At 43.2% G+C, this 26642-nt stretch overlaps 1 protein-coding gene and 1 long non-coding RNA gene across 2 annotated transcripts in view; both read left to right on the forward strand.

The window, feature by feature from the left end:
- Positions 1-237: 237 nt before the first annotated feature.
- The window catches only part of LOC138991181 (uncharacterized), a 34594-nt gene continuing 8189 nt past the window's right edge, over positions 238-26642 (forward strand). Inside the window, exons 1-2 of the long non-coding RNA XR_011467142.1 lie at positions 238-749; positions 2276-2402. This is a non-coding gene — a long non-coding RNA (uncharacterized lncRNA). The remainder of the gene's footprint in view (positions 750-2275; positions 2403-26642) is intronic.
- On the forward strand, positions 23904-25195 carry LOC102279781 (nucleosome assembly protein 1-like 1). The gene has a single exon (XM_014481865.2). The coding sequence runs from the start codon at positions 24041-24043 to the stop codon at positions 25178-25180; it is 1140 nt and encodes a 379-aa protein (XP_014337351.2). The 5' UTR covers positions 23904-24040; the 3' UTR covers positions 25181-25195.

A 26642-nucleotide genomic window follows, 5' to 3' on the forward strand; every position in this document is an offset into this window, starting at 1 on the left:
CACTTCTCTCTGCTGGATCCTGGTAATGGAACCTGAGGTTTCTGCTTCTGGAGAAGAGAGCCAAGAAGCCTAGTTGTTTTCTCAGCCCTAATGGGAAGTGACCATGATAGCTAAGAGCAGTAGCCACAGGCTGTTCAGAGCAAGAAGAAAAACAGGGAAGGAGTTCCAAGGGGTCAGAAGCAGGAATGAAGGACTTCAGCTTCCAAGAGCACAAACTGGTTGGTTCTCAAACTGGGTGGCCTGAGGTGACTCAGATGACCAATTATGCAGGTGACACAGCAGTCAACAGAACCAGATGAGATCTCCAAGTGAGGCGAGTCAGCCCCAAATCTTTCTGGGAAGCAGTCAAACCTTCAGCAGTCATGGAACCAAGTCAGCAGAAGTTCCTGAGAAGAGTTAAATTTATCTAAGTTGCTGGAGGTGCTTGCGGGCATGAACTTCAGGGAAAGAAATACAAATGAGGAACTACTTATATGCCAGAAAGAGAGACCAGAAAAGATGGTACCCATGGCTGGTGAGTCACAGCAGCAAAATAGGGAAATCTCATCAATGCTGACCAGTAGCAGCAGCTTGAAAGTGAAGTGAAGTCGCTCAGTCGTGTCCGACTCTCTGCGACCCCGTGGACTATAGCCCACCAGGCTCCTCCATCTGTGACATTCTCCAGGCAAGAATATTGGAGTGGGTTGCTATTTCCTTCTCCAGGGGATCTTCCTGACCCAGGGATTGAACCCAGGCCTCCCGCATTGCAGGTAGCTGCTTTAACCTCTGAGCCACGTGGGAAGCCCTAGCTGTGTGAATTACAGTGTGTGTGGGGTGGGGATGGGAGAGATTCTCTTTAATTGAGGCACTTGAGCCATCCTGGGAATTTAAAGATGATGGAAAACAAGGCCTCTTATCACACTTCCACTACCTCTAATGATAGACAGAAATGCAATGCTTTCTCAAAGAACAGAGTGAACAGCTGAGAGTTTCCAAAGCATGTTGGCTCACATCCAATGACTGATGCATGCAGTGCTCAGGATGCAATAGGTTGTTGACATGACGGTAACATCCTGAAATTGTTGACTATCTGGAAAATGTGTCTAAATTGCAAGGAATTGAAGGGAAGCCAAGATTATTAAGAGTTATCTTGCCCAATCAAGGGTAGCTTTCAAGGGGAAATGAACACAAGGACGTAGGAGGTAAAGAAGCACTGGTTGAGTACCCACTGGTTCAGTTCAGTTCAGTGTCTTTCTGAAGACTTTCTACTATCTCACTAGATCCTTTGAGGTAAGTGCCATTCCCATTTTCAGATGAAAAAACCAAGACCCATGGACTTTACATAAATCTCACAAGGCCACATTGATCCATTATTAAAGTCAGGGTTAAAACTTAGGCTGCAAAGCTCTAAAACCTGGCTCTTTCTTCTCCACTGCAGTGTTTTCCAGCTCTCTCAATTCCCTTTGGGTATGAAGGCCCAGCTAGGGAGAGCCTCCAGGGAGGGCCTATGTAATTAGGACATGGGAGAGGAGATCTGGAACTTCTTGCTCATAAAATCTCCTGGATCTTGGCCTAATCAAAAACTAACAACCAATACCCCTTTTAGGCCAACTCAACACTTTCCTACTTAGAATCCCTATTTTTTTCTAAAATGACATTTCTCTGAGAAATACACTTAACTAGACGAAAGGTGCATGTCTAGGCCTTTTCCCCTTTGTTTTCAGCATATGATAACCTTTCTGGTCATGTCCAGTCTCCTTGGTCCTTGTCCTCATCACAGAGCAAGCACATGTTTATGCAACCTTTATACCACATGGCTCTGAGCAGCACATGCTCTGATCTGGACCAGGCCCATCTGGACGAGGGGGGATGGCCTTCCACTGACCCTTCCAGGAAACACCTGTCCTCCCCAGGTTTCCCCGGGGCCCATGCTCGTGGCAGCAGTGCGAGGACCGGGGCAGAGTGGGCTGAAGCTTACTCCTCCACAGGAAGTCCAGAACTGGTTCCACGAACTTCTCCAGGTTCATGAATGTCTTTGTTCACTCTTAAATCCTCCCAAGTCCTTCCTTCTATCGTTTCAAGCCTTGGCTACACATACTTATGACACAAATTTAACACTCAGGAGAAAAACAAGCAACAAGTTAAGGCATGTAAGACACAAAAACCTACACTCAGAGATAGGCGGAGGCTCCAGGTACTCCTTGTTTACTCCTTTACTCTTTCTGTCCTCGGGCTGGTTGTTCCTTAGGATCCTGTCTTGGGCATCTTCTCTCTTCAGTGTTCTCATTCTCCCCAGGCAATCTCATTCTTCAGCGTGACAGTGATCGCCACCTAACTTGTCGATGACTCTGAAATCTCTCACCTCAAACCCCAGCATCCACCTGTCCACTAGCCACCTCTATCTGGAAACCACTCAGGACACAGTAAGTGCTCAATAAGTCATTGTTGAATGAATGGACCGCTTAAACCCTAAAAGCTGGCAGTTCAGGCACAGAGATAAGCTGCTGATTTGTTGGGGTTTTATAGCTCTCCTTTTATTGTTGTTGCTCTGTGAGGCAGTTTGGAGTGGCAGAAAGATCCCAAGTTTTAGAATTACAATCGTATTTGGATCCCGACCTTGCTCTACAATCTGTATCTATTTATCTATCTGAAGGCTACAAGTCAAACTCTGAGGTAGGCAGTATGGAGTCTCATAGAGGGTTCTGGGTCTTGTTTTCAAACAAGTAAGCTGGGTAGCTTTGGACAATCTCTGCCTCTCTGAGTCTCCGGGGATAGCTGAGTTGGATGATTTCTAAGTTCCTTTCTAACACTTAACTTTTCAGTGTGAAGCATTCTAACACCTCGGGTAGAGTGTTTTTTTCTGACTAGCAACCTGACAGTTTTTACTCGAAAAGGATACTATAAATTTCAGCAACTTGGCATATTTCATTCTGTTTTTCTCTATATTTGCCTGGATATCTCAGAAAGAGGCTGGGAACCAGTTGTTGGCTTCAATACTGTTCAACATTCAGTGTTCTGTCATAGTAGCTGTACACGGAGCAGGCTTAAAGATGAAGGTAAAAATATCTCTTCCCACACAGACAGCTATTTTTGTCTAACTCATCCACTTTCCTTCTTCCCAAAACAAGGACTAGCAGGAGCAGCTGTTGCCTAAGCACACTGGGCAAGTGTTTGCATGGGGGACTGTGCATGAAGCTGTAACTCCAGGCTGGTAACTGTTCGATAAGACGCACAACTGATGAATCTAAGTGAGTCATTATCTTCCCAAGCACTCATCTTGGTAGGTGCACAGCTATTCTAAAACTGTCTTAGGGCTACTATTTATTTCCCATAATAATTTAAAATTTAATCAAAGCAACATAGGCAGACCCTGAGTTGAAACAAGTCAAACATGCTAGATACTTATCAACCCAGCAGTCCAGTGGCCTCCTGACTACCTCCCCCACATCCGGCTCCCTAGAGGCAATTGCATTCAAGCCTTTCAGCTCTTTCTTATGATATGTACTTCTTAATTTTAATGTAGTACGCTAATTCTGCTGTCACTTGATTAATGATTTATTTTTAAAATTTTACTGTAAATGAGGTATTAGATCTCTCATACCCTCTTTTCTTTCTCTAGTGTGTCCAATTCTTCCAACAGAGAATTAAAAAAAAAACAATATTCAGGGTTTAGGTTATTATCATCACTGAAAGATTGTGCATGCCAAGCCTAAGGACTATGATTTCAACCTTTTGCTTTTTCAGGTAACTCATTATAGCCTACTTCCTCCTCCTCCTCTTCTTCCTCTTTCCTCCTTCTCCACTTCCTCTTCCTCTCCTCCTTCTTCAATTATATTTGTATCTATGGCTAAATTTCCCTACACCATTCAACATTCACTGTACATAAATTTCCACGTGGTCAAACCAGGTGTCGGTGGAGGAGGGAGATAATTCCGCATTCGTCTTTTTTTTTTTCCGCATTCGTCTTGAAGCCTGCCATGTGTCTAACTTCATTTTTTCCTGTCGCTCTTCCTCCAAGAGTCTCTGTCCTCCAGCTCCTCTTTGGGCTTGTTTCCAGGCTCACTGCAAAATTGACCACAAGGGAATTCCTTCATAGTCATTCCAAAAATTCCCTTCATCTTTCTCTTCTGTTGCATCTCCTGTTTCCTGGATCCCATGCCTTCCTTTCTTGGTTTACACCCTCCTTTTGGTGGGGCACATTCACCAAGAATTCCTATGCATAGGAATTCTATAGGCAGTGCTTTGAAATCATGCTCATATGAAAATGTCTATTCTGTGCTCACACTTAATTAAGACCTTTAGTTGGGAATAGTTGAAAATCATTTTCCTTCAAAAAAATTTTTTTTTTGTCTCCTAGCTTTGTCTAGTGTGATGTTGAGAAGTTTATTGCTATTCTTATTTCCCATTTCTTTGTAACTTTTTTACATATAAGCTTTTCTTTATTCCTCTATTTCTTATAACATGTCTTTGATAATTTCTTCTCTATTATTTTTCCTTTTTTTTTCTTTCTGGAACTATAATTGTTCAGAAAAATAACTGCCTGGATTGATTCCCTAACTTAAAAAAAAAATCTTCTTATCCATCACTGTACACTTTTTACACTTTTTCTCTTACCTTTTGGAAGTTGGTTTTCCTTTTTTTTACATTTTCCAAGGAGTTTACTGTATCTTTAGTTCTCTAGCACTTTTTCTTATTTTCATGTTTTTTTTTTTTTTTTGCTGTTGTTTTTGCATCTTAATCTTGTTTCATGGATATAAACTTTCCCTCACGTCTCTGAAGGCACTGATTATATATTCATGGTAATTTTCTGCTTTCTGCACTGCCTCTGCTTCTCCAAGTTGCTTTATTACTGTTGTTATCTTTATCTTTCATGTCGGAGGGCTTCCTTAAGCATCTGATTGTCTGCTCTTATTTAAGAGTGAGGTTTGTCAATTTGGTAGGCTACATTTTATGGTCATCAAGTGACAAGCAGGCTTTTTCACACACAGCTGGTCATATTCAGAATGCAGAAAATTCAGTGCAAAGGCCAGATCCTTGAAACAAGGGTCACTGAAGTAGCATGATTCAGTGCTTTTCCCTTTGATTTAGGGTGACTTTTCTTTCTTTCATTCTTAAACTTTAGAAATCATCAAAGGGATTAATAAGTGATTATCCTTTTGAGGTCGTTTCAAATGCTGTCCAAAACTTGAAACTGGATGCAAGGTTGGAACTGCGGCTCACTGAGCCTGAAGAGCACCCTCTTTGGGGGTGGGCACAAACAATGGAAAAGATTAAAAGAAAGGTGATTTGGATGTTACGACTACCCAGGGAACTGAGACTGAAGCAACTGTGCCAAGCAAGAGTGGACTATATAGATGTAAAATCCTAATGTTACATGACCTTTCTGTTTAACTCTCAAGTGAGCAGCACATTGCAATATCTCTACAGGATCATTGCTGTTGACCAGGAAGTTGTCTACAAGGAGACAGTCAGATGAGAATGGAGAAATTACAGATACCACTGTCTTCAATTAAAATTTCTTCTTCCTGCTCTGAAAATAAGTTTTCATATTTTAAAGGAAAAGTGCCAGATCTGTGCTCCCTCAGTTCCAGCTACGGCACGCCATGCACATGCACCAAGTCCATCCTGGAACCCAAGGGAAATGCTTTGCTCTCTTTCATCCAACCAATCATTTATTCATCAACCACCTATTTTTATCCTACATACCTGTCAAGACCAAATCTGAGAAGCTTTGCTTAATTATTTAATTCTTCTTATTTCTTCCTTTCCTGAATACCTGTAACATAGCTATTGGCCTCAGGCATTCTAGCATGTAGTGATTCAGGCATGACTTGGGTTGTCCTCAGGGGCAGTCACAAACACAAATGACTCCCAAGGGCTAGGCAGATAATGTAAATGAAGTCTTCTCCATGAGTCAGCTAATAAAGCGTCCTAAGCAAGGGAGGGAACTAGAGAATGGGTGTTCTCAGTAAGGGGCAGTCACACCTTCACTCCAGTCAACCAAGGCCTGGCAGTAATGCAGGTTAAGGGTCATATATCTTCTAGTTTTTTGAGAGGAGCCAGATATCCAGCTTTGTATATGATCTTTTAAAATGATGGTTTGATATTACAAAAATACTACGTAGGACAAATAGAATAGGTGCTTCACACTATAGGTTACAGCCTCTGACGTAGTTTTCTCTCCCCAGAAGGCGATGAGCTTCTTGAGCTCACTGTTTCTGAATCCCCCACAGCAGCTCATGTAACTAACATGTGTAATAAATGCCTGACAAACGACTGTCCAACTTTGCAGAATGCCACATTCAAGCCACGCAAAATCATTACCTCAGCTGATGCTCTGTAGCCCATAGGTGATGAAAAGAAAAGTCTTCCCCTAAAATTCATTTATGTATTAAAGCTTCCCACTCTGCCCCTGAATCTGGTGGGTCTTGATGTATTTGTCTGACAGGTATAAATATGGTTTTAATATGTTCTCTGCCATCTTTTCAGAAAATTCTGTCTCAACCTCAACCTTCCATTTTTCTATAGCTACCACTAATAGGGTAAACTCATTACCTCTTTCTATCATTTCATTGGCTTCTCACACATCCTTCCACATATACCACTCCTTAGAATCACCCTCAATGATAAGACCAACAGTGACCTCTTTTTATTTTTATTGGAGTATAATTGCTTTACAATGTTGTGTTACTTTCTGCTGTACAACAGAGTGAATCAACTTTATGTATACATATATCCTTTCCCTCTTGGACCTCCCTCCCACCGCCCCCCACCTACCCCACCCCTCTAGGTCATCACAGAGCACGGAGTTGAGCTCCCTGTGCTATACAGCAGGTGCCCGCTAGCTAGCTACTTTACACATGGTACTGTGTACATGTCAATCCTAACCTCCCACCGTCCCCTCTGTCTGTTCTCTATGTCCGTCTTGCTATTCCTGTCCTGCTAATAGGTTCATCAGCACCATGTCTCTAGATTCCACATATATGTATTAATATACATATTAATTTCCTTTTTACGGCTGAGTAACACCCCACTGTATATATGTATCACACACAATGGTACAGCATAGAAAGCTCAGAGATAAATCCACACACCTATGGTCACTAATTTATGACAAAGAGGGAAAGAATATACATGGAGAAAAGACAATCTCTTCAATAAGCGGTGCTGGGATAGCTACACATAAAAGAAAGAAATCAGAATACTATCTGACACTATACACAAAAACAAACTTTAAATGGATTAAAGACCTAAATGTAAGACCACACACTATGAAACTCAGAGACGAAAACATACGAAAAACACTCTGACATAAATTATAACAACATCTTTTTTGACCCACCTCCCAGAGTAATGAAAATAAACAAATGGGACCTAATTAAACAGGGACCTCTTTGATGTTACATGCAGTGATGCTAATCAGTGCTTTCATCCTCCTATCTGACTTGTATCAGGCTACAGCATTTGATGCTATTGATTATTTCTTACTTCTTGAATCTATTTTGTTCCTTAGCCTTTTGAGGCTCTACTGCCTCCTGAATTTTCTTTCATCTTCCTAGATACTCCTCATCAGACTCCTTTTCCTGCACAATTCCTAAAATGCCAGTTTCTTGCAGGTTTTATTCCAGGCTCTCTTCCCTCTCTCTCCACACATTCACCCTGAATGACCTTACCCTCTCCCATGACTCTGCCCCAACCTCTGCCCCATGAGTGCTGATGACGCCCAGTTCTACCATCTCCGCTCCAGACTCATCTAATCAGCTGCCTTCTGGCAGTGTCTGTCTCCATTGATACTTCACACTCACAAGCCCAAGGCTGAGCTCATCAGCCCCACTCTGCTCCTGCTTCTCCTCTTCCTGCTTCACTGTTCTTTGTGAGAGGCGTGCCATCCACCTAGTGGCCCAAACATGAATTTTCGCAACTCTCTCCCATGTTGGCTTGTCCAACAAGCATGAAAAGGTACGTGCTTGAAATACCAAGAAAACAGGGTGCCAAAGAATTATTTGGAAAGTGTTCAGTGCTTTTAAAAAAGTGTCAAGTAAGCCATTCTAGAATAAAACAAACTTCTTGAAATTCCTTACACTTACTTTAAAAACATTTTTTAATTAATTTTTATTGAAGTATAGTTGCTTCCGGTGGCTCGGTGGTAAAGAATCCACCGAGGAGGATTCTCCAGTGCAGGAGATAGATGTGGGTTCTATCCCTGGGTCAGGAAGCTCCCCTGGAGAAGGGAATAGCAACCCACTCCAGTATTCTTGCCTGGAGAATCCCATGGACGGAGGAGCCTGGTGGGCTACAGTCCATGGGGTCACAGAGTTGGACATGACTTAGTCACAAAATAACAACAGAACAGTTGCTTTACAATGTTGTGTTGCTTTACAATGCTGTATCAGCTTCTGCTGTACAACAAAGTCAATCAGCTATATGTATATGTATATTCCCTTCTTTTTTGAATTTCCTTTCCATTTAGGTCACCACAGAGCACTGAATAGGGTTCCCTGAGCTATATCAGTTCTCATTAGTTATTTATTTTATGTTGCTGTTGTTTAGTCGCTAAGTCATGTCCGACTCCCATGGACCACAGCCTGCCAATCTCCTCCATTCATGAGATTTCTCAGGCAAGAATACTGGAGTGGGTTGCCATTTCCTTCTCTGGGGGATCTTCCTGACCTAGGGATCAAACCCACATCTCCTGCATTGGCAGGTGGATTCTTCACCACTGAGCCACCTGGGAAGCCCAGCTACTTTATACACAATATCAATAGTGTATATATGTCGATCCCAATCTCCCAATTTATCCCAACTTTCCTTCCCTTCTTCCTTGCTGTTGTTCAGTCACTAAGTTGTGTTCAACTCTTTGCGACCCTGTGGACTATAGCCCGCCAAGCTCTGTGATGGGATTTCCCAGGCAAGAATACTGGAGTGGGTAGTCATTTCCTTCTCCATCCCACTTCCTTACATCTACTTTATTTTGAATGATGTATACAGGAGGCTGGATGGGCATAACCTTTTCAGGGCTGAGAACCAGTACATTCTCACTATAACCATAGTCATCCTCAGCCATCCCCTCTCCTCAGCCATCCCTTCTCTACACCCAATTGGTTCCTAAGCCCTGTTGATTTCACCTCATTGACAACAGCTGAGCCAACTCTAATGGAATCTTGGGGTCTTTGCTGTCTGATACCCAGATTCTTAGAGCAACCTCTTAACCAGATCTTCCTTCCCATCCATCCTTCACAGAGGAAATATCTGCTTCCTGTACATCACTCTCTTGTCAAAAATCTGTTCATTGCCATTTAGTAACTTCAAGGAAGTTCCAACTACTTAGCCTGGTCGTCATGGCCCTGCACACCTTTTTGCCCCGTACTTGGCCTCCTCAATTCCATGCCCTCCTTCATCTCTAGGCTTGGCCCTCAATAGTCCATGTTTATTCCACCCCTGCACCCCACCACGTCCCTGAACCTGAGGAAATGGCCTACAAAAGAATGAAAAAAAAAAAAAATCAGGAGACTGTAAACCTCTAGTCTCCAGAAAAGAAATGGTTCAGGTCCCTCCACCTCTTAGAAGTTTCTAAAGGAGAAATGAGCAGACACAGAGATAGACCTCAGCTAGGAAATCATTTCCTTGGGATTGTCTTTTGGGCACAGCTTTTGCTCATCAAATGCAGGTAGATGGGTTACTGGGGCTACACGTAGAAGAGGGTCATTGTCTTCTTTCTCTCAATGCCCTGCTCAGTGTGAGTATCTTCACGTCACCAGCCACGAGCCAGCCTCTCAGCTGATTGAACTCGTGTCTGCTGTAAACAGGGCCAGACAGAACGCTCTGTGCGCCTCCGGCTGGGACTCAGCCTTGGCTGGGGAGGATGGCATTACTCACTTGGAGCCCCATCCTCGCCTCCCCCCAACAACTGTTTGCCCATTTTCACCAGGGAACTAAAATGGGGATGGAGGGGGAGGTGGGAGAACACAGAGGAGCGGGGCTGTTTGTTCTCTTCTTGGTGTTAACAATACAACATCTGTTCCCCAGCCTGGCAGCTGGACCAAAGTGAAATGATGTGAGCATTTGTTGGCCTCTGGATCAGGGGGTGGAGTGGGAGAAGGCAGGAGGGAGGGTGCACTGAGGGCTGAAGCCTCCCTGAACAATAACAACGGCAACACTAATGAGAACATCTTCAATACTACTCGGCAGGCAGGTCGGTGGAACACACAGAGCTGAGTAACTTGTTCTGGCTGATCCACATAGTATAACTAATGCACCTAAGAGCGATCTGTGTGCCTTTTAAAAAGAATCACCCAATTAAAAGGATAGGGTTTAGCTGGTGAATATCTGTTTTGGCTTGTGCACTCTGATAGAAAACGTCTTTGTTAGTATCTAAGAGTGAGGCTGAAGGACGTGAGGCTAAAGGAGGTAAGGCTGAGAGAGGTGGAAAGTGAAGAAGGAGAGTGAGAGCTGGAGGGAGAGAAGCAAGGGGGAACGAAGGACCCACAGCCTCCAGGCTTCTCTCCTCCCTGCCTCCTGCTCCTTCTAGTTGTCTGCTGCCGAATGCTGCTCAGGCAGTGGGCCACGTCTCTCTTCCCTCCACACTCGCACTTAGAGTTTTCATCCAGTCTAGTGACTATGGTCTTTGTAGAAAATGAAAGTCGCTCAGTCATGTTTGCCTCTTCACAATGCTATGGGCTGTGGCCCACCAGGCTCCTCTGCCCATGGGATTCTCCAGTCAAAATGGAGAATCTACCTACTGCAGTGGGTAGCCATTCCCTTCTCCAGAGGATCTTCCCAACCCAGGGATCGAACCCAGGTTTCCAACACCACAGGCAGATTACTTACCATCTAAATACTGACCCATTCCCAATTTATACCTCTGGCAACAACATGTTTTCCAGCCTTTTATATCCGACTGCCTGCTTGTCACCTCCAACTGGATATCTAAGGCAGAGGTCCCCAACCTTTCTGGCACCGGAGATCAGCTTTCTGGAAGATAGTTTTTCCATGGAGCTTGGAGGATGATCTATGGGATGATTCAAGTGCTCCTATGAGAATCTAATGCCACCCCTAATCTTACAGGAGGCAGAGCTCAGGCAGTAATGTGAGTGCTGGGGAGCGGTTGTAAATACAGATGAAACTTATCTCACTTGCCTACCGCTCACCTCCAGCTGTGTCATCAGTTCCTAACATGCCACAGGTTTGTGGCCTGGGTGTGGGGGACCCCTGACCTAAGGCATATCCAGCCAAGCATCCCGCAGTGAGATTCTGACAGCCTCCATCTCCCAAACTTTCTCTCCCACAGCCTATCTTCCTCTCTCAGTGAATGGCAACTTCACCCTTCCTTGACACTCCTCTTCCTCTCACATCCCACAAAAAATCTATTAGAAAAACCTGTAAACTTGACCTTCAAAATGGAACCCAGAACCCAATCACTTCTCCCCATTTCAACCACTGTCCCTGTGCTCTGAGTCATCATTAGCTCTTACCCAGATCATGACAACAGTCTTCTGACTGCTCCTCTTCTGCTTATGACGTCCCTTCCCAGTTCATCCAATCTATTCTCAATGCAGCAGTCAGAGTGCTCCTATTAAACTGTAGTTTAGATCGGGTCACTCTTCTCTCAAATTCCATCAGATCCTCTTCGCACTGGTAGAAGCCAAAGTTCCTACAGTAGCCTGCAAGTTTCTCTGTGACTTCTCATGCTTTTAACTCTGCCTGGAACATGCCAGGCACACTTCCAGGACTCTTCCTGAACTGCTCGTCTCTCTGATCTTTGCTTATTTTACTATCTCATTTTTAGGCCTCTATCTCAGCATCTCCTAATCTCCTTTCTTAGTTTATTTTTCTCTGTAATACTTGCTTCATCTAACAAGTTATATCTCTACTTATTTATTTTGCTTGTTGCCTGTTCCCAATGATGATGCAAATGGTATGAGACTGTAAGACAGCTACCACACAGAACCACAATCAGTCCCCATTCCAGGTGTAACAAGGGTTTTGGTTTTGTTTAAAAGAAGAATAATGTTCTGTATTTAGTTTCTGGTTCATGATGATGTTCAACATTTTTGTTTTTGACTTTTTTTCTGTGTGGGGGTTCAGAATTAGAAAAATTCATGAGCAGACTGAACAGACACACAATAGTGAGAATGTGTAATTAATGCCTTCATCACAATCAGGATATGAAAATCAGTGTCTGCAAGATTCTTTTCATTGGGTTTTATCATTGTACTTTTTGTAGCCTTTTAGTATTTCTTTCTTCTTAAATTTCTGTCTCAACTTCATTGCAGTGTATAAGCTAATATGAACTGAAGAGGTATCAATATAATCTTGCAGTATTAAATCCATCTTCTTTTCCCTACATAAATCAGGAGAAATTGGAAAAGTGCTGTGCTCCCATGTTTGCTAGTCAAGGCAAAAATAAAACTTCTTGGTTCCATGTGAAAGGCTGACAGAACTCTGAGTTATAGATCTTATATTTTAAAAGCTCTTTTGACAGTGGCAGGAGGAAATACTTGAAAGTGGCGGTAATAAAGTGGAGAGTCCTTAAAATTAGTGACAGTTTCAAATCAAATGAAATTAACAGTTAAGACTCAGGTAGGAGACCGTTTTGATGTTCCAGATTTATTCTGCTTCTGTTGTTTTAAAAAATCAGAAATCTTAGCATGGCTAAACGGCTTCTCTTAGTGTTCTTTAAAAGTATTTCTGGCATTTTGTGAAGAGAAAGTGTAAGTTCATTGCAGCTAAGGGATGTCAAAGATTCATCTAAATTTGATTGCCAAATGACAGTCTGTCAAGTATTTGAAGACACGTGTTATGTCTCACGGAGGTCTGCAGTTTTCTTGGGTAGATAAATTAGCCTCCTTCTACTATTTCTTATATGACAGGGCTGCCCCATTCTGGATATTTTGGTCTGGCTCTCATTCAGTGTGGTTGTCAATCTGGAAGTGTGATACCCAGAACTGGACTTCCAGCTTCAGATGTGGACTGACCTGAACATAAGAGACTGGTATTTCTACAATCCCTCTTCGGAAATGTTTTACTTCTTTTCATCCTAACTGCATCAGCATTAGTTCGTCACCCACATCACAGCACTGATTCACAATACCTTGTAGTCAACTCAAACCTCTAAAGTATCTGTTGTTATTTCTTTCTCTTGAACAAGGGTCACTTTAAAAACTTTTTATTTTGAAATAATGATTGATTTCAGGAAATTGCAAAGATAATACAGAGATCTCAAGTACCACTCTTCCAGTGTCTCCCAATGGTACTTCTTACTTAACTATAATATAATATCAAAACCAAGAAATGAAATTTGTGCAATGCATGGGCATAGTTCTTTGCCATTCTAACTTTTTTTGACTTAAAAAATCTGAGTTTGTTAAATAACAAACTCTGTACCTGCATGAGCTTCTTCAGATGCCATCCTCTTTCTTCTACACTGGAATAACTTATACTGTTAGAGTTGGATTTTTTTAGAGCTTCTCACTTATCTTCCCTCTTTAACATTTCTTAACACCTCTCCTGACAAAAAAAAAAAAAAAAAAAAACAACCAAAGAACAAAACAATAGCAACAACAATAAAAACAAAACAAAAAAAAAAACAAAAAACAAAACCCAACCCTCCTTTTTCAGCATCCTACATCAGCAAAATGGTACCACCTTTCACTCAATGACTCAAACTAAAATTCTTGGGAGACATTGTTCCTCCCCGCTTCGCGTATATCCTATACCCATTTCATTAGCAAATCCTATCAATTTTATTTTAAGCATTTCTTTTTGTCCCCACTGTAGCCACATTGGTCTAAGCCACCATCACTCTGGCCTCCACTATGGCCTCCCAACTGACCTCTCAGTCCAATGCTTGCACCTGGAGTCTATTTTCCACAGAAAGCACACAGATCCCTTAAAGAACTAATCTGAGTCATTAACACTACTCTGCTCAACACTTCCATGCAAATTTGTAGAATTTTTCGCATTTATAAAAATGACTTTTGGGGGGCAGAAAATGGCAGCCAACTCTTATCTGAATCTATTGAGGATGGCATAATGGTCTTTGGTTGCAGCAAGTGAGACTGAAGTCAGAGAGAAAGGAGAACTGATAAACTATTCCTGGAGTAGTTTTATCAGTTCTATCAGTAGAAGGGAGTACAGATAAAACTACTCCTGGTGAGTTCCCCTTCTTCCTTGCTCCGAGCTGACCTGATACTAATTAAGAGTCTGTGGAGATGGGGCTCTCTAGTGGTCCAGTAGTTAAGAATCCACCTGCCAATTCAGGCGACATGGGTTCAACCCCTGCTCCGGGAAGATCCCACATGATGCAGGGCAACTTAGCCTGTGTGACACGACTATTGAGCCTATGCTCTAGAGCCCATGAGCCACAACTACTGAGCCCACAGGCCACAAACACTGACGCCTAGAGCCTGTGCTCTGCAACAAGAGAAGCCACTGCAATGAGAAGCCCATGCCCCACACCTAGAGAGCAGCGCCCACTTATCATATGTAGAGAAAGCCCGTGTGTACCAATGAAGAGCCGGTGCAGCCACGTATAGAGTGAAATAAAGAAATAAATCTTAAAAAAGAAGACAGTCTGCGGAGATGCCTCGCAGTGACTGTTGTAAGGATGCTGCTCAGAATACACCTGTTATGCTGCTCTGTGTCCCTTTTATAAGGACCCTTCAGAAAAAGCTTTCCCCAGTTTTAGCATCAGCCTTCGTTCAATTATTCAGCCAATATTCACCGAGACTCCTCTCAACTGCTAGACTCTCTCTTAAGGGGTACAGCCTAGGTCTTGCGCTCATGACCTTTTGTAATGGGAGAGACACACAATAACTATGTTATCAAATAAATGAGTTAAATTTTTTTATGCGGTGATTAGGTGCTATGAGAAAAAACAAGCAGAGTGAAGCAATCTCACCATAGGCTTGTAGGGAAGAGGAATCGCTTTTGAGTCGGCAGTCAGAAACCACTTCTCCAAGGATGGGACTTTGAGCTGAGGTCCAAATGACAAGAACAAGTCAGACGTGTGAAGATCTGAGGAAAGAGGAAAAATGAAGCCAGAAATGACCTTGATGTTTTCAAGAAACAAAAAGGAGACCAGGTGGCTGACACGCGATGAGGAAACAGTCAGGGTGTGAGCTGTGAGACCAAAGGCCCAGAAGGACCTGTGCATTGAGCATGCTAGGGGAAGGGGAAGCTGCTGGAGTTGAGAAACATACCTGGGCTCTCTGCCATGCATATCTCTGGGCCCCATGAATAGATATGCTCATCTGCTTCCCCCTTTCTCATCTCCTGCTCAACAGTTCGGGGCCAGATTCACAACCTTTGCTAGGTGCCTGGGAGCTGCATTGTGTATTAACTTCATCCCTGGCACTATCTTGTGCCCAACTCTGTGTGTGCTTTTTCTTTTTAATACTTCTTACCGTAGCTAGCTTTGATTTATATTCTCTTTCAAGTAAGTCACTTCCTGTTTTGTTTCAGATGAAGGCAGGTAGACAATGCGTACACTCGGGGACAAGGTGAACACAGAGAAGCAATGGCAGAGGAATGGGGAGAGTGACATCTCCATCATGGAGTCTTCAGAATGGGATGGCATGGCTTTTTATCTATCCAGCTAAACTTAGAGGCTGGCTCCCCTGTCTTTGACTTTCTGCTTCTTGGGTTCTTGCGTGAGAAATGTGTTTGGAGAGGACTACTCTTTATTAGTGAGAGACTTTATTTTGGGGGGCTCCAAAATCACTGCAGATGGTGACTGCAGCCATGAAATTAAAAGACGCTTGCTCCTTGGAAGAAAAGTTATGACCAACCTAGGTAGCATATTAAAAAGCAGAGACATTACTTTATCAACAAAGGTCCGTCTAGTCAAAGCTATGGTTTTTCTAGCAGTCATGTATGAATGTGAGAGTTGGATATAAAGAAAGCTGAGCGCCGAAGAATTGATGCTTTTGAACTGTGGTGTTGGAGAAGACTCTTGAGAGTCCCTTGGACTGCAAGGAGGTCCAACCAGTCCATCCTAAAGGAAATCAGTCCTGAATATTCATTGGAAGGACTGATGCTGAACCTGAACTCCAATACTCTGTCCACCTGATGCAAAGAACTGACTCACTGGAAAAGACCCTGATACCGGGAAAGATTGAAGGCAGGAGGAGAAGGGGAGGATGACAGAGGATGAGATGGTTGGATGGTAGCACCAATGCAATGGACATTTGTTTAAGTAGGCTCCAGGAGTTGGTGATGGACAGGGAAGCCTAGTGTGCTACAGTCCATGGGGTTGCAAAGAGTTGGACACAAGTGAGTGACCGAAATTAAGAGGTATAAGATGGGTCCAGATGAAAATGGGGAATGTATTCCAGATACCAGATACCTAAGAGACCACAGACCATTCAGAGATCCAAGGAAGTTAATCCCATAACTCTCTGGAATGAAGGGACAAAAAGGATTGGGAATGTCAGGTATTTCCCTCAAGAGTTATCTAGAATTCTGTGGACATCTCAGGGTGCTGTGATCTCCACAGGCTTTTGGCTCAGGGGTGATTCCAAGTGTAGCAGAGCCATCCCAGGTTGACCACTGACCCCTGGCCATCTCTAGCTCTTGGCTGAACCAGACTTGAGGCTTTGAGAATATACATAGGCCAGGGGTCTTGTCATGTTGTGGTGACTACCCTGTTCTTCCCTGTCAATCTATCATCTTAAAAAAAAAAGGTAGACACTCAGAGTGGCTGTGTGGTTGGGGTGAGGCAGGGGAGAGTCACTCACAGGTTCTCTCTAGGATAAGGGACAAGACAAGGACAAGACAAAGGCCTGAGATCGTGCTACAGGCAATGAAATAGCACATCTCATTTGCTTTAAAATACCGCGTATGTGTATTAGTCACATGGTCAGACTCATTTGTGATCCCATGGACTGTAGCTCATCAGGTTCCTCATGAAACTCTCCACGCAAGAATATTGGAGTGGGTTGCTATTTCCTTCTCCAGGGGATCTTCCTGACTCAGGGATCAAACCAGAGCATTCCCTTCGGCTTTTGCATTGGCAGGCGGATTCTTTACCGCTGAACCACCTAGAAGACCTTACATGAGCTTACATGTAATTTTTTCAAGCCATCATCTCTTTTGCCTGTACTCTCCCCCCGCCCCATGAAAAAAAGGTATAGGGTACATTTCTTCATGATTTTGCTTTTTCACATTCCTCTTTAATCTGGCCTCTGCCACAACTGGCAGCAGAAGTGCTGATCTGTCATGAGAAGGTCTTTCTCAGGGAAGCGTGGCCGAGGCAGCAGCAGGAAGTACAGGAAATCTCATGAGACAGTCTGTTCTTGAACACTTGCCTGTCTTCTTCTGCAGACTTACGAGGTAAAGAGAAACGTCTGAGACGCAGGGGAGGTGGCGGGAGCAGAGGCCCAGTTCTTAACTGTTTGAGGTTCACCCACAACGGGCAAAATAACCGCAGGGCACAACTGTTAGACTCCAGTCAGGCCTGCGGCCATGGTGCTATATGTTGAGATACTTTTGTTTCTAACGGGTTCTAAGCACCCAGGGAGCCCAGCAGTTAGAAGCAGCAGTGAAAGGCTGCTGCTTTGTCTGCAGGCACTATAATATGCTGGCTCATGGTAAGATGCTGCTAGGGTGGTCCTGGAGTGGTCATGTGAGAGGGGAGGCATGGTGGTCTGGTCTCATGAGGCAACCAGATAGCTGCTTCCAAGGGGAAGTCTGGGTCATAGATCAGAGCCAACTTCTTTGGAAGACTCCGGCTGGGGCCCTGTGACCGCTCTTGCACTTTTGGGCAATTCAGTTAACTGATCACACACAAATGTGAGCTCCGGGATGAAGACACTGGCCCCAAGCCCCAAACTTGTGAAAGTTTCATCACTTGTTATTAAGACAAAGGGAGAGAGAGAGTGAAAGAGTGAGAAAGGAAACAAGACAAGACAGAGAGAGAGAGAAAGAAGGAAAATAAAAAGAAAGCTTTCTCTGGCACATCTTTGGCAAGTGTTGCTTCCTGATACAGCAAGGTCCATTCTTAGAATGGGCTTCACTGCCAGGGTTAGATGAAAGCCAGTACAGGAGACTGGCCCCAGGCTGAATGCTCTGACCCAACCCAATCCACCCAGGCACATGCCCAACCTCCGCACCCTGTGTTTTGTTTTCCACCACATCTGATCCTCCAGTGCACACCTCAAGAGCTGGAAATTCTGGGGTGATTTGCCTCCACCGTATATATACCAAAACCACCAAGCCAATCATAGCAGCTTCTTTAGAGACAACATCTAATGAACCCAGTGGATGACTTCTTCAAGCAAGTTGGCAGGTCAACCTAGTTTGGAGGAAGAAAGGGAAGCGGGTCAAAATATGGCCAGAGATCAGAGATGGACCCTGGACCAGCCATCACAAATCTAGGATTCTAAAACTCTCTCTCTGCTACTTCTCTTGCCTGAAGGGGAACTCCGCCCTAGGCTGAAAACGTGAAGAACAGAGCTGGGTATTGTCAGGGTCTGAGTGGATGGATTAGAGCCTGAAACAGGGTCTGCCAGTCAGGAGAACAGGGCTGAGGTCCGACCAGCGTGGTCCGGTGAAGATTATCATCTGACTTGTCCACTGGCCATGCTGATGAGGCCCCTGACCTGCTGTGGCCTGTCCTAATTTAAATGGAAGGCCTCTCAGGCAGTGCAGCAGTAAAGAATCTGCCTGCCAATGCGGAGACGCAAGAGGCACAGATTCGATCCCTGTGTTGGGAAGATCCCCTGGAGAAGGAAATGGCAACCTGCTCCAGTATTCTTGTCTGGGAAATCCTGGGGGAGGATTTCCGAGTAGCCTGGTGGGCTATAGTCCATGGGATGGCAAAGAGTTGGGCAGGATGGAGCACAAACATGATCGAATAACTGATTTAGAAAATGCAATTGATGATATATATGATCCAAACACTTAATTTGTCTTTCTAAGCTCAGATATGATTATTTATTTTAAAATGGATGTTCTCCTCCCAGTTCCCCACTGCCCATAGGTAACTTGGTGATTGAACTTCTGACCACAATTTTTAAATCTAAATACAATCAAGCTCTAAAGGTGAACATTTCTTTAATAGATGTATAATGCTGACAGTGAAATTAAAGGTGAGAGAGGCTGCTGAACTCCTGCTGGGCAGGGATGGAGGATACAGGGATTTTATCACTACCTCTCTCAGAGAAAAGACAAAATATCAGCTCTCCGTGCCACCACCCCACCACCCAAAACATAAAAACACACAAGAAACTTTGGTCACACAAACTGCTTCCAGGCTGACCAGATATTTTCTCAGTTCAGTTCAGTTTAGTTGCTCAGTTGTGTCCGACTCTTTGTGACCCCACGAATCACAGCATGACAGGCCTCCCTGTCCATCACCAACTCCTGGAGTCTACCCAAACCCATGTCCATCAAGTCGGTGATGCCATCAAGCCATCTCATCCTCTGTCATCCCCTTCTCCTCCTGTCCCCAATCCCTCCCAGCATCAGGGTCTTTTCCAATGAGTTAACTCTTCGCATGAGGTGGCCAAAGTATTGGAGTTTCAGCTTCAGCATCAGTCCTACCAATGAACACCCAGGACTGATCTCCTTTAGAATGCACTGGTTGGACCTCCTTGCAGTCCAAGGGACTCTCAAGAGTCTTCTCCAACACCACAGTTCAAAAGCATCAATTCTTTGGTGCTCAGCTTTCTTCACAGTCCAGCTCTCACATCCATACATGACCACAAGAAAAACCATAGCCTTGACTAGATGGACCTTTGTTGGCAAAGTAATGTCTCTGCTTTTTAATATGCTATCTAGGTTGGTCATAAATTTCCTTCCAAGGTGTAAATGTCTTTTAATTTCATGGTTGCAATCATCATCTGCAGTGATTTTGGAGCCCCCAAAAATAAAGTCTGACACTGTTTCCACTGTTTCCCCATCTATTTCCCATGAAGTGATGGGATCAGATGCCATGATCTTCATTTTCTGAATGTTGAGCTTTAAGCCAACTTTTTCACTCTCCTCTTTCACTTTCATCAACAGGCTTTTTAGTTCCTCTTCACTTTCTGCTATAAGGGTGGTGTCATCTGCATATCTGAGGTTATTGATATTTCTCCCGGCAATCTTGATTCCAGCTTGTGCTTCTTCCAGCCCAGCGTTTCTCATGATGTACTCTGCATAGAAGTTAAATAAGCAGATGACAATATACAGCCTTGACGTACTCCTTTCCCTATTTGGAACCAGTCTGTTGTTCCATGTCCAGTTCTAACTGTTGCTTCCTGACCTGCATACAGGTTTCTCAAGAGGCAGGTCAGGTGGTCTGGTATTCCCATCTCTTTCAGAATTTTCCACACAGTCAAAGGCTTTGGCATAGTCAATAAAGCAGAAATAGATGTTCTTCTCTTGCTTTTTCCATGATCCAGCTGATGTAGGCAATTTGATCTCTGGTTCCTCTGCCTTTTCTAAAACCAGCTTGAACATCTGGAAGTTCATGGTTCACGTATTGCTGAAACCTGGCTTGGAGAATTTTGAGCATTACTTTACTAGTGTGTGAGATGAGTGCAATTGTGCGGTAGTATGAGCATTCTTTGGCATTGCCTTTCTTTGGGATTGGAATGAAAACTGACTTTTTCCAGTTGTGTGGCCACTTCTGAGTTTTTCAAATTTGCTGTCATATTGAGTGCAGCACTTTCACAGCATCACCTTTCAGGATTTGAAATAGTTTAACTGGAATTCCATCACCTCCACTAGCTTTGTTCGTAGTGATGCTTCCTAAGGCCCACTTGACTTCACATTCCAGGATGTCTGGCTCTAGGTGAGTGATCACACCATTGTGATTATCTGGGTCGTGAAGATCTTTTTTGTACAGTTCTTCTGTTTATTCTTGCCACCTCTTCTTAATATCTTCTGCTTCTCTTAGATCCATACCATTTCTGTCCTTTATTGAATCCATCTTTGCATGAAATTTTCCCTTGGTATCTCTAATTTTCTTGAAGAGATCCCTAGTCTTTCCCATTCTGTTGTTTCCCTCTATTTCTTTGCATTGATCACTGTGGAAGGCTTTCTTATCTCTACTTGCTATTCTTTGGAACTCTGCATTCAAATGGGAATATCTTTCCTTTTCTCCTTTGCTTTTCGCTTCTCTTGTTTTCACAGCTATTTGTAATGCCTCCCCAGACAGCCATTTTGCTTTTTTGCATTTCTTTTCCATGGGGATCATCTTGACCCCTGTCTCCTGTACAATGTCACAAACCTCCGTCCATAGTTCATCAGGCACTCTGTCTATCAGATCTAGTCCCTTAAATCTATTTCTCACTCCCACCATCTAATCATAAGGGATTTGATTTAGGTCATACCTGAATGGTCTAGTGGTTTTCCCTACTTTCTTTAATTTCAGTCTGAATTTGGCAATAAAGAGTTCATGATCTGAGTCACAGTCAGCTCCCGGTTTTTTTTTTTTTGATTGATTGTATAGAGTTTCCCCATCTTTGGCTGCAAGGAATATAATCAATCTGATTTCGGTGTTGACCATCTGGTGATGTCCATGTGTAGAGTCTTCTCTTGTGTTGTTGGAAGAGGGTGTTTGCTATGACCAGTGTGTTCTCTTGGCAAAACTCTATTAGCCTTTGCCCTGCTTCATTCCGTATTCCAAGGCCAAATTTGCCTGTTACTCCAGGTGTTTCTTGACTTCCTACTTTTGCATTCCAGTCCCTTATAATGAAAAGGACATCTTTTTTGGGTGTTAGTTCTAAAAGGTCTTGTAGGTCTTCATAGAACCGTTCAGCTTCAGCTTCTTCAGCATTGGGGTTGGGGCATAGACTTGTATTACTGTGATATTGAATGGTTTGCCTTGGAAATGAACAGAGATCATTCTGTCATTTTTGAGATGGCATCCAAGTACTGCATTTCAGACTCTCTTGTTGACCATGATGGCTACTCCATTTCTTCTAAGGGATTCCTGCCTAGATATAATGGTCACCTGAGTTAAAGTCACCCATTCCAGTCCATTTTAGTTTGCTGATTCCTAGAATGTCGACGCTCACTCTTGCCATCTTCTGTTTGATCACTTCCAATTTGCCTTGATTCATGGACCTGACATTCCAGGTTCCTATGCAATATTGCTCTTTACAGCATCGGACCTTGCTTCTATCACCGGTCACATCCACAGCTGGGTATTGTTTTTGCTTTGGCTCCATCCCTTCATTCTTTCTGGAGTTATTTCTCCACTGATCTCCAGTAGCATATTGGGTACCTGCTGACCTGGGAAGTTCCTCTTTCAGTATCCTATCATTTTGCCTTTTCATACTGTTCATGGGGTTCTCAAGGCAAGAATACTGAAGTGGTTTGCCATTCCTTTCTCAAGTGGACCACATTCTGTCAGATCTCTCCACCATGACCCATCCGTCTTGGGTGGCCCCACATGGCATGGCTTAGTTTCATTGAGTTAGACAAGGCTGTGGTCTGTGTGATCAGATTGGCTAGTTTTCTGTGATTATGGTTTCAGTGTGTCTGCTCACTGATGCCCGCTTGCAACACCTACCATCTTACTTGGGTTTCTCTTACCTTGGACGTGGGGTATCTCTTCACGGCTGCTCCAGCAAAGTGCAGCTGCTGCTTCTTACCTTGGACGAGGGGTGTCTCCTCACTGCTGACCCTCCTGACCCTGAACACGGAGTAGCACCTCTCGGCCCTCCTGCGCCTGTGCAGCTGCTGCTCCTTGGACGTGGGATTGCTCTTTGTGGACGTGGGATTACTTATCTTCTTGCTCAGTGGGTCAGCCCAATGTGACAATATCACTCACGCTGATCTACCAAGGGTCCTTCCCTGAGACTTTTGAACATGGCAGGGAATGTGTCCATCCAAGGATGAACACTGTGAGAAGTGAGGCTCTGGACCTGCTGGCGGCTGCTGTTTGGAAATCTGCTCTGCTGGGTGAGATGATAATCCTGCTCAGAGGCACACAGTAGTGAGGTAGAGCTGGGCTTTGGCTGATCTGTCTGCTTCCAGAGCTCCTAGTCTTCAGTCACTCTGTGGTTCATGCCTTTGTTTTCACAGGGAAGTAACTGGGAAATGGGTCTGCAGGAACCCCCAGGCCACTACCTGGGGAAGAGCTTTGGTTTCTGAAGATGGTGAAGAAAGAAAACGGGGCCAGTATTACTAGTCTCTCAAACCTTGGCTCAGACTGAGATATTTTCTAATCAGCATCTATTAATATTATCCCTAAGGATCACAGAAAACACAAGAGAATTCCAGAAAAACATCTACTGCTTCATTGACTATGCTAAAGCCTTTGACTGTGTGGATCATAACAAACTGTGGAAAATTCTTCAAGATTTGGGAATATCAGACCACCTTACTGCCTCCAGAGAAATCTGTATGCAGGTCCAGTTCTAAGCAATAGTTAGAACTGGACATGGAACAACGGACTGGTTCCAAATTGGGAAAGGAGTACATCAAGGCCATATATTATCACCTTGCTGATTTAACTCAGATGCAGAGCACATCATGTGAAATGCTGGGCTGGATGAAGCACAAGGTGGAATCAAAATTGCTAGGAAAAAGTATCAATAATCTCAGATATGTAGTTGACACCATCCTTATGGCAGAAAGCAAAGAGGAACTAAAGAGCCTCTTGATGAAAGTGAAAGAGGACAGTGAAAAAGCTGGCTTAAAACTCAACAGTCAAAAAACGAAGATCATAGGTTCTGGTCCCATCACTTCGTGGCAAATAGATGGGGAAACAATGGAAACAGTGACAGACTGTATTTTGGGGGGCTCCAAAATCACTGCAGATGGTGACTGCAGCCATGAAATTAAGACACTTACTCCTTGAAAGAAAAGCTATGACAAACTTAGACAGCATATTAAAAAGCACAGACATTACTTTCCCGACAAAGGTCCATCTAGTCAAAGCTATGGTTTTTCCAGTAGTCATGTATGGATGTAAGAGTTGGATATAAAGAAATCTGAGGTCTTTTTTAGCGCCATCTGCTCGCGGCGCCGCCTCCTGCTCCTCCCGCCGCCGCCCTGAGTCACTGCCTGCGCAGCTGGGGCCGCTCGGCTCCCCGCGCTCGCCACCGATATTTGGCATTTGTACAACATGGCAGACATCGACAACAAAGAACAGTCTGAACTTGATCAAGATTTGGATGATGTTGAAGAAGTAGAAGAAGAAGAAACTGGTGAAGAAACAAAAATCAAAGCGCGTCAGCTGACTGTTCAGATGATGCAAAATCCTCAGATTCTTGCAGCCCTTCAAGAAAGACTTGATGGTCTGGTAGAAACACCAACAGGATACATTGAAAGCTTGCCTAGGGTAGTTAAAAGACGGGTGAATGCTCTCAAAAACCTTCAAGTTAAATGTGCACAGATAGAAGCCAAATTCTATGAGGAAGTTCATGATCTTGAAAGAAAGTATGCTGTTCTTTATCAGCCTCTGTTTGATAAGCGATTTGAGATCATTAATGCCATTTATGAACCTACAGAAGAAGAGTGTGAATGGAAACCAGATGAGGAAGATGAAATTTCGGAGGAGCTAAAAGAAAAGGCCAAGGTTGAAGATGAGAAAAAGGATGAAGAAAAAGAAGATCCCAAGGGAATTCCTGAGTTTTGGTTGACCGTTTTTAAGAATGTTGACTTGCTCAGTGATATGGTTCAGGAACATGATGAGCCTATTCTGAAGCACTTGAAAGATATTAAAGTGAAGTTCTCAGATGCTGGTCAGCCTATGAGTTTTGTCTTAGAATTTCACTTTGAACCCAATGAATATTTCACAAATGAAGTGTTGACAAAGACATATAGGATGAGGTCAGAACCAGATGATTCTGATCCCTTTTCTTTTGATGGACCAGAAATTATGGGTTGTACAGGGTGCCAGATAGATTGGAAAAAAGGGAAGAATGTCACTTTGAAAACGATTAAGAAGAAGCAGAAACACAAGGGACGTGGGACAGTTCGTACTGTGACCAAAACAGTTTCTAATGACTCTTTCTTTAATTTTTTTGCCCCTCCTGAAGTTCCTGAGAGTGGAGATCTGGATGATGATTCTGAAGCTATCCTCGCTGCAGACTTTGAAGTTGGTCACTTTTTACGTGAGCGTATAATCCCAAGATCAGTGTTATACTTTACTGGAGAAGCTATTGAAGATGATGACGATGATTATGATGAAGAAGGTGAAGAAGCGGATGAGGGTTATCAGCTCTTTGAAGAAGTCAAAAGCTGCAGTAAATCTTTTCAATAAAACCTGTCTGGATGTCAAAAAAAAAAAAAAAAAAAAAAAAGAAATCTGAGCACTGAAGAATTGATGCTTTTGAATTGTGGTATTGGAGAAGACTCTTGAGAGTCCCTTGGACTGCAAGGAGATCCAACCAGGTCCTGAGTATTCATTGCAAGTACTGATGCTGAAGCTGAAGCTCCAATACTCTGGCCACCTGATTCAAAGAACTGACCCATTAGAAAAGACCCTGATGCTGGGAAAGATTGAAGGCAGGAGGATGGCATCACCGACTCAATGGACATGAGTTTGAGCAAACTTCAGGAGTTGGTGATGGACAGGGAAGCCTGGTGTGATGCAGTCGACAGGGTTGCAAAGAGTCAGACAAGACTGAACTGAACTGAACTGAGGATTTTATTAAAAGTTGCTTTTTTAAATTTTAAAGTAAAATCTCTTATAAGTAACACATCATCATCATAAAAGATTAAAGTAAGAGGGTAGGGACAGATTGGGAGTTTGAGAGTGACATGTACACACTGCTATATTTAAAATAGATAGCCAACAAGGATCTACTGTATAGCACAGGGAATGATGCTCAATACATTATAATTTAGATGGGGAAAGAATGTGAAAAGTAATAGATCTATGTATACGTACAACTGAATCACTATGATGTACACTTGGAACTAACACTGTTAATCAACTATATATCATTGTAAAATAAAAGCAGTTTTTAAAAGGTGAGAATAAAATTGAAAGTTTCAACTCCCGCTGATAGCCAATCTATTTCTTTTTTTTCAATTTTAATGGTATTTCTTTAATGAATGCATATCATTTTTTAAAGATGTAACTGACATATAGTCTGTGTGAGTTTAAGGTATACAATATGTATATATTACAATATGATTTCCACTATAGCTTTAGATAACATTTTCATTATGTCACATAATTATCATTTCTTTCTGTGGTGAGATTTATGACCCAGTCTTCTAGAAATTTTGAAGTACATGAAACAGTTATTGTCAAGTATAATCACAACTCTGTGCTTTTGATCTCCAGAGCTTATTCATCTTCCAGCTGCAAGTTTCTACCCTTTGACCAACATGTCCTAGTTCCCCCAATCACCAGCCCCTGGCAACCACCACTCTACTCTTGTTTCTATACGTTCAGCTTTTTTACAGTCCACGTGTAAGTGGTATCATACAGTATTTCTATCTTTCTCGTCTAATTTAACTTAGTATAATGACCTTGGGGTCCATTCACGTTGTTGCAAAGGCCAATATATTTCTAAGTAACATCCAAAGTACAATATTCCTACCAAAATGTTGGCACTGTATAATACTTTCACCTGCCTTATCTTATCTGCTCCTTGTGATCACGTGAGGAAATTGGTCCCACTTTACCGTCCCCTCTTTACACCGTGGAGGACTGGTGGACTTGAAGACTCATCTCTCAGGCCCTTCCCACCAGCCGAGGGGCGTGCAGCCAG

Source organism: Bos mutus, chromosome 16 (genome assembly GCF_027580195.1).
Source record: "Bos mutus isolate GX-2022 chromosome 16, NWIPB_WYAK_1.1, whole genome shotgun sequence".
In the NCBI taxonomy this organism is placed as follows: Eukaryota; Metazoa; Chordata; class Mammalia; order Artiodactyla; family Bovidae; genus Bos; species Bos mutus.